General features: G+C 37.7%; 2 protein-coding genes across 3 annotated transcripts in view; both read right to left on the bottom strand.

The window, feature by feature from the left end:
• LOC107750083 (importin subunit alpha-3-like) overlaps positions 1-6,744 on the bottom strand; it is a 25,934-nt gene extending 19,190 nt beyond the window's left edge. Inside the window, exon 1 of the mRNA XM_016565348.1 lies at positions 6,740-6,744. The gene's annotated coding sequence lies outside the window, so the exon portion shown is untranslated. The remainder of the gene's footprint in view (positions 1-6,739) is intronic.
• Positions 1,214-8,979, bottom strand: part of LOC107750085 (protein phosphatase 1L-like) — a 22,407-nt gene continuing 14,641 nt past the window's right edge. Inside the window, exons 2-5 of one of the 2 annotated variants that reach the window (XM_016565350.1) lie at positions 6,151-6,325; positions 4,066-4,227; positions 1,579-1,948; positions 1,214-1,246 (exon numbers count right to left, since the gene is read on the bottom strand). In XM_016565350.1, the coding sequence (XP_016420836.1) occupies positions 1,599-1,948; positions 4,066-4,227; positions 6,151-6,325 (687 nt within the window). In that variant the 3' untranslated portion in view covers positions 1,214-1,246; positions 1,579-1,598. Of the gene's footprint in view, positions 1,247-1,343; positions 1,949-4,065; positions 4,228-6,150; positions 6,326-8,979 lie in introns of those variants that run through there. The other variant, XM_016565349.1, reaches the window with a different exon arrangement.

Here is an 8,979-nt window from a genome sequence, read left to right as displayed (position 1 = left end):
ATCTCTCCATCCATCTATCTCTCCATCCATCCATCTATCTCTCCATTCATCCATCTATCCATCCATCTCTCTATCCATCCATCCATCCATCCATCTATCTCTCCATCCATCTATCTCTCCATCCATCCATCTATCTCTCCATCCATCTATCTCTCCATCCATCCATCCATCTATCTATCCATCCATCTCTCTATCCATCCATCCATCTATCTATCCATCCATCTCTCTATCCATCCATCCATCTATCTATCCATCCATCTATCCATCTACATGCCGTTTCCAACAAGCAAATGGATATATTAATATATAACACTGGAGACAAGGACTTTCATCAATATATATTTTTATTACAGTTTTATGTTTTTGCCTTTCATTAGTTTCATTAAATGTTCCCCTTTTAACAGTTTCATTAACGCAACAAGACAAATGCAAGCTGTACTTAACCATTCTTCAACATAAAACGGCATTTTAATTAATGAAAAGTCTTGTTTCAGGCATGTACTAAAGACGAGTAAGATGCATCATTTACATGTTCACTTTGTGTTAATATTTAATATAAACATTCATTTTGTTATTCTTTGTCTCAGAAAGACATCAATAGATTGGATTTTGATGTGCATGACACTTCCGGACACTGCAAACACATTCTGGACAACACAACACTTTTGGCAAATAAAGTCATCATAAGAGCATGTTAATTAAAATAAGGCAACATACTTGGATTAAAATCTTCCAGTGATCATATTGAATTATAAATCAAGGCTGTGACAGACTGTAAGTCAGATATTCCTGAAATATATGTTTTTATGTTTCTGAAATGATCACCACATACAGGAGGGATTTAACTTTAGCTCATTATAAATGTCTCCGTATTAACAGAAAAGCCTTCAAACAGAACTAGCACAGACTTCTCTGTAAAATATCACCATTTCTGTAACATGCAATTAGTTTTGAATAAAGAAATGACTGATGACACCCTGTTAACTAACCCACGTTTAAGTCTTCATTCATTGAAAAGTTTTCCCTCCATCAAAGCTCTCAAATTTCATTCATGTTCAGATTCAGAAATCAGTGCAAAGTTTGACTGTAGAAATGTAGCATTGCATCAGTGTCTCAGCAATGGATGCTCTGCAGTGAATGGGTGCCGTCAGAATGAGAGTCCAAACAGCTGATAAAAACATCACAATAATCCACAAGTAATCCACAGCACTCCAGTCCATCAGTTAACATCTGGAGAAGACAAAAGCTGAAACTAAAAATATTACATATGTAATAACCACTAAAATTAAACCAAATACGACAGATAAAAAACAATTAAAAAAAAAACATCAGAGTGAGGAATAATGCTAATGATTTTGAGCTGCATAAAGATTCTTCAAAAGTTCTATTTTTATGTTCCATAGGGGAACTATTCCTTTAATATGGAAGTAATTGCTTAGATTTGTAATATTCAATTTAAATAAAAAATACTTGCTTCTCCAAAAAAAATGCATTTTTATCTAATGTTAAACTTATGCATAATGTTATTCGTTCATCCAGTCACTCATTCACTAAAACATGTTTTCGTTCCCTTATTACATGTGAGAGCTGATTCTTCTTCACTCCCCGGCGGCCTTGGAGCCTCTCTTCTTGAACTTGACCACCATCACGGTGATGTTGTCTGGACAGCCGCGGGAAAACGCCTGAAGGACGATGCTCTTCGCACCGAAGTGCGGTTCACCAAGACGCTCTTTAATGAAATGCACGGCTTCCTCGTTGCTGAAGGCGTCCCAGAGTCCATCTGACGCTAGAATCATGAACTGAGGCTGTAGTGTGTCCAGGTCAAAGGTCAGCACGTCGGGGTCAGGGATCAGCACGTTCAGGTTCTTCAGCGGGTAGTCGCCGAGTGAACGTGACATGGCAAGAACGCCCTGCACACGCCATGAGCCGCTGAAACTGATGAAGCCACCTAAATCAGAGAAACTAATTACTGTGGGGTTTCAGCAGGCCAATTACTTGGGTATGTAATTTTTCAAGTTTCTTCTCTTTAGGTGAGTAACACTGGTTTTGCTTTGTTTCACAGAACTAATCGTTGCCTGGGTTGCGTACGTAGCCTATATGTGGGGCGGAGCTATCAAAATAGGGGCAAGACCCTTTTGGGGTAGGGGCGTGTTTGTTTTGGTGATTTCAAATATCAACATTGGCTACCAGAAATCACTTACCCTGCCTTTAAAGTCATTTAAGAAGACATTTCAGAAATACATTGTGTTTCTTAAAGAAAAAAAAAGTACTAGCTTGTACTTATTTGAACAATGCCTGAAGCTTGGTATGACCAGCACTTCCTGTGACTATTTGCCTCTTTAAGATGAATTGCTTGATGTATTCCTGTAAGTCGCTTTGGATAAAAGCGTCTGCTAAATGAATAAATGTAAATGTAATAGGGGTGTAACGGTACACGTAACGGTCCAAATGGAAGTGATCATCCCTATCCCCTTGGAGTGAGCAGGACACGTGCGTGCCATTATGTAGTCCTTTAGAATGCACTTGTCAAAGGGAGCGGTGTAATTTCCTCATTATCTTCAGCTGGCATGTTCCCGTGACAACGCAGCACGGTGTCGGTCAGGTAGCGCCTTTGGAACGGCAGAAATATAGCGTTTTCTCTGGCAACAACAGTACACGAAGTTTAATCACAAAGCTATGTTGCAATTCTTGTCTTTCCATTAGGGATGTGCAACAGCGATCGAGTACTCAAGTACTCGGCCGTGACAGCAACGATCGATCATGAAAACGATGATCGCGGGGAAAAAAACAATTCTGATTGGTTAAAGCAGCACTTTGGGCGGCACCCCGCGTGCGGTCCAAAGCCTAGACATGAGAAGAGAGACAAGCATGGCTTCGAAGTCACATTGATGTCTAGGTTAGCTACATGCATATCTGATTAATCTAATATAGGATGCGTTGGGATATTAACATTTATTAATATGCTGAATGCGCTGCATATTACCAGTGTTTAGTTTCATGCTCAAATGCAATGCCCGATGAGTTATTTGAGACGGTCATATTGCTTTTAGATGTTTCTTTAAAAAAAAAAATACTGATGTTATAATAATGCAGCAGTGCTTTTTCATCATATTTGTTCAACATAGGCATACTTCAATTAAAATTGTTTTCGTACTTCGTGGCTTTTGAAAACGCGCAGGCGATTTCAGGAATCACTTGATAATGTAGATGAAAATATAGCACAAATCTGCCATAAACTTTGTAGAAATCTAGCCTATAGTAAGAAAGCGCATCACGGCGGGAGCTCTCTCTCTCTCTCTCGGCACAAAGTAACGCGGGGTTAGTTGTAACTTGTAACACACGTGGTTTAAATATTTCCACACATGCTAGCATAATAAAATTTACAGTATTTACTAGTTACCATATCAACATTATATAGAGAAAAAAGTGCGCCAAAATTCAAAAGTATTTTGAAGATATCGCTGAACATTTATTTTACCATAGTCAAATTACATTTCTGGCTTAAGACATTAGCGATGTAATTCACACTATTTACTTTAATGAATTTTAATAAGAAACGACGACAAACAGGTGAATAAAGACTGACAGTCAATGTTTAATGTTCAGAAATTATCATTTCAAGACATGTAAAGCATTTTGGCTCATTTATGTGGACCGTCCCAAGCCTGGTTGCAATGTGTTCATTGTCAAACTCCAAAATCAGATTATTTTTACTTAAAAACGCCACTATTTTATTTGAAAAAAATAATTATTTTATTTTATTGACAAAATATTTTAGTTTGTATTATATATGTTGTTCATGAGGTCAGATAACGTTTTAAGCTGTCATGTTACAATGTGCCCCTCAGATGTTACAATGTACCCCACCTACGGGGCATGTTGTCACATTTCACTTCCATTTTTTGGAAGTCAGTTCCAATTTCGATAGCACAGCAAAAAACACAAGCCAAACTAATGTAGCGTTCAAACATTTCTGAACACAAGCGAATAGTCAGTAGCTCACACAATAAGAATAAATACACAAATCACAAGCAATAGCACAAATGCATTAGATGAGCTGCTCACCTGCTTTCTTGATTCTCTTCCGCTCTTTAAGATGGTAGGGTTTGTGGTCATGTGACAGCGGGACAGCATTACCGTCTTTATCACACAGAACCGCCCTCGAATCGCCAACATTAGCCACAGTCAGCTCCTTCTCAGACAGCAGGGCCACCAGACACGTGGTGCCTGACCGAGACACAAGAGCACTGACCTTATCAATTACAGTGCTTGCAGAAAAGAGCGAAACACCTCATGAAAGAGAGCAAACTCATCACTAACAGCTCTGTGGCAGCATTGTAATACATCTGTGAAGAAGATTTCCCACTGAGGCAGTGCACAGACCTGTGCAGCTAACTGTGATTATTGGATATTATGTTGTATATACTGCCACCTGCTCACAGTCAGAGCTGGGCAACTGATCTGATCTGGATTACGTAATCAGATTCCAAAAATTAAGCACTTGTAATTAGATTAAATTACATTTTAAAATACTCGTAATCAGACTACAGTTACTTTTTTTACGAGTTACATGATTACGTCCACTGTTTATATACACTCAGAAATTCTTCCAGTTTTGTGGGCGTTCACACAGAGATCAGTTATTAGTCATGTGGACCAATGCATTTACAAAAATCTTTTCAGGTTTAAGAAGTGTTTGAACATTGCATCGACTAGTGATGAACACATTCATTTTTATTTGTTATTTAACCATGTATTTCGATGTCTTTAGAAAGCTTTCGTCTTTCAAACACATTAAAATGCACAGATTCATGAAATCAAATTTCACATTCAAACTTTTTTTGTCATGTGATCCTCTTTCACCTAATATATTTATTTGAAGTACCCCTAAAATTTTAAACTAAATATTTTAATAATAAAGTATCACATTTGCATGTTCATGGTTCTCTGACGTTGGTTATGGTCACATGACATGTGGGTAAACAAATAAAATATTTTAAAAAAATTTAGTAAGTGTTTTATTTTGATTGATTTTATAATGACTTATTTTAATTTAACATTTTTATGATTTAATTAACTATTAGCTTTTCATTAAACTCATAAACCCCCTGCAGTTGCTTCACAAACCCCAGTTTGGGAAACCTTGACATAATATAATGTTTAACGCACTTAATGTTGTTAATAACAATGAATTAACATTAAATGAATAAATTAGTATTTTCTTAATCTATGTATTTTTATATCAATATGGTACAAGATCCATTTATCCATTTAGGTATCCTATTTAAATCAATGCAATAAACGAGACGGGTCAAAAGTAATCCAAAAGTAATCTAAAAGTACTCTGATTATATTACCTAAAATGTGTAATGTAATTACGGTACTAACTACAATATGTGTCATGTGATTTGGAATCAGTAACGGATTACAATTTGTAAGTAATCTACCCAGCTCTGCTTAAGAGTACACAGTTCTGTGTGAAGCAGTGCTGTTCACAGTATGTACATCAGTGTCTCAGCAATGGATGCTCTGCAGTGAATGGGTGCCGTCAGAACGAGAGTCCAAACAGCTGATAAAAACACATTGTGAAGCCAAAAGCTGCGTGTTTGTAAGACACAAATCCATCATTAATTTATTTTCCATAAAGTCCATAATCACGTTTTTTTATAACGTTCTATTTGTTTATAGCTGTTTAAACGCTGCTTGATCTGTGCAGATTTCTCTCCTGATTCACACCAGAACACTTTTTCACTGGAGGAAGCGTTATTATGGATTATGGACTCAATGTATTTTAGTTAAAAACGTCTTAATGCTGGATTTGTTTCAGCTTTTGTCTTCTCCAGATGTTAACTGATGGACTGGAGTGCTGTGGATTACTTGTGGATTATTGTGATGTTTTTATCAGCTGTTTGGACTCTCATTCTGACGGCACCCATTCACTGCAGAGCATCCATTGCTGAGACACTGATGCAATGCTACATTTCTACAAATCTCAAACTCATCCTAATCTTGAAAGGCCCGAGGGTGAGCACATTTTCATTTTTAGATGAACTACTGTAAGTGCTCAGCTCCGATGTCTAATGCTTGTAGACTAAATAAATATCCAGAACCAATCCATCAGACTACAGGTTCACTGCTGTGAGCTCTCACCGGCTTCATCATAGGAGGCCGACAGTTTCTCCAGGATCTCTTTGTCCATGTCGAGTATCTGCTGTTTGAGGATGGACTGGCGGGTCACAGCGCTGTTCTCCTTCTGCGTCTCGTAACGCTGAAGCTGCTGCCGCAACATGACGGAAAGATGCGACTTGGCATACTCTGCTGCCGTCTGACAGACAAACAGATAACAGAGACGTTATATTCAACTGCTGAACAAAATCTGACACTTCAGGGGGCTGCGTTTCAGTTCATGCGTGTATGTGTTTTACTGAGTGTAGCTATTTTGTGTGTCTTGGTGTAAACAGGCCTAAAGAACACGGAGAAGTATTTTAATCTGGATATAAACTCTGGTAAAAATAGCTAGTAGCTCGAGTGCTTCCTGCGCTCTGACGAACCTCAGAGGAATATTAATTACACGCGCATCAGTGGCCTCGAGTCCAGCATTCAAGAGAGCGCCGGAGATGAAGAGATGCAAGATGCACCGCTAAATTCACATTAGATGCAACATGTTTATCAGATCTCTGCTCATCTGTGCTGTCAACATCCCCAGTTACTGACGGCAGCTTTGTATACACACACACACACACACACACATACTAAATATAGGTTAACAGAGCTGTTTTTCTGTAAAGACGTAAGCGTGCTGTGTGGGAGAGATTTGGACAAGAATCAAAACCACATCAAAATGAACTACATAATGCACTTCAAAGCATGGATTGGTGATAAATGCACAGATTTGCATAGAATTGTGTTTAGTAACAGGGAAGCACTCTATTATTATACCATTTCTTTTTTTTTTTATAAATGAGGACGTCCCCAAAAGGAGTTTCTCTTTTTTGGAGGTTTTAGCATATTTAGCTCACTTCTGGGTCTTCAAAATATGGTTAAATAGACGCACACAAACACAGAGATGTGGCTTAAAGGATAAGTTTACTTCCAGAGTAAACAATTCCTGATAATTTACTGACCCCCATGTCATCCAAGATGTTCATGTCTTTCTTTCTTCAGTCGCAAAGAAATTATGTTTTTTAATGCGCATCTCAGAGCTAGAGCAAGCCCAGCATTTGTGGTTAAAGAGTGGATAAATATACATTTTTTTCAGAAAACGACCGATCGTTTCGCTAGATAAGACCCTTATTCGTCGGCTGGGATCATTATATGGAGAAAATTCCTGGAATGTTGAAAGACATGAACATCTTGGATTACATGGGGGTGAGTAAATTATCAGGGAATTTTTACTCTGGAAGTGGACTTGTCCTTTAATGTACTAAACAACAACCAATGAGTTTCACACTTCACTGCTTTACACTATCTACTACCAAAGAAATGACACTGCAATGCAAGGACAAACAGAAACCCAGTGAAAGAAGAAAATGAACTCATCCCTACGTTAGCAGTGTCTTATTTCGAATGCTGTGCCCTACAGAGGTTGCATCAGCTGCATACATTTAAGAAAAAAAACACTGCAAAGTAAGAAAGAAATGACAGTAATTTACACCTCAAGAGGAATATTATTTATTATGGTTGCTTTTCTTTAAAGGGATAGTTCACCCAAAAATGAAAATCCCTGGGGGTAAGCAGATAAACATCACATTTTCATTTTTGGGTGAACTATCCCTTTAATAAGAAATCCTTAATGATGTATGTGCCCAACAAATGCCTCCAGAGGGCGCAGCCTTCGGAATGAGACACAGCTATTGTAAAGATGAGCAGAAATGTTTACATTATATCTGTATATGATGCCTCACTTTAGTCCAATTATACTCACGCTGAAAAAAAAAAGATGCAAAGAAACTAAATATTTGGCCCTGTTGAGGTTTAGAAAATAAACTCACACTTCTGTCCACTAACACTGTCTAAGAAGACATGTTTATTCTGTTAATACAAGCTTCTGTTATTATTGTGAACAAATCATTGGTGCATTTAAATACTTTTTCACAAATGTCTTGATCTTGTTTAATCAAAATGTGAATAAATCCCTCTTCCTGACTCATTCACTATTCTTACACTGTATAGTTACTGGCACACAGTGCATTATGGGAAAGCAGCTGCAGCCTTTCGTGCTGAAATCCAAATGATTTTTTGTCTTTTTCTGTTCCAGTGCATACATAAAATCTAATGAAGTAAAATCACACTGCCTGCCACTTCAGTAATAATGAAAATGAATTCTATTACTTTTGCATATTGCTTGGTAACTGTAGATTAGAGCAAAAGGAGCTTTCAAAAAAGTATCTGTGATTGATATCGGCCACAGCAAAATGTGCAATTTTCCAAACTCTCCAAAATAATAATAAAAAAATAAAAGATAATGCTGACATTGCAAAACACTCAGATCACGCTTATACGGAAACACATTGCAGGGTAGGTTGCATAACGAACCCTTACACAAATGTGTAAAATTAGGCTTTAGACTTAACCTTTTACCATATTCTCAAAGAAATATACTGCTTCTCTGATACAAAACTTCTACTACACTAACATGTCAATGTTTGGATGAGAGCAGGGGTTTGAATGAATTTGCACATGTAAGTACTGAGAGACAAACAGAAATAAAGTTCAATCATGACAACTCTCGGAACATTGTAGCATGGTGATGGATATGACAAAGTTAATGTATTTGGTCTTGGCGGAACAGATCTGCTACGCTGCTGCTGAAGTGCTGCTGCTGTTGGTTATTGCTGTAGTTGTAGATTATTGCTGCTGCTGCAAGCAAGTACTGGAACTTGCTACTGCCAATGCATACGGCGATATGGTGCCGAGAGTATTTAAGACATGCTGCTGCTGCACAAATAGCATATAAAATAACCCCGTAGCAGATCTACA

This window comes from Sinocyclocheilus rhinocerous, unplaced genomic scaffold, assembly GCF_001515625.1.
Source record: "Sinocyclocheilus rhinocerous isolate Xijiao unplaced genomic scaffold, SAMN03320098_v1.1 scaffold722, whole genome shotgun sequence".
NCBI classification, from domain to species: Eukaryota; Metazoa; Chordata; class Actinopteri; order Cypriniformes; family Cyprinidae; genus Sinocyclocheilus; species Sinocyclocheilus rhinocerous.
This window is presented reverse-complemented; position numbering and strand designations above follow the sequence as displayed.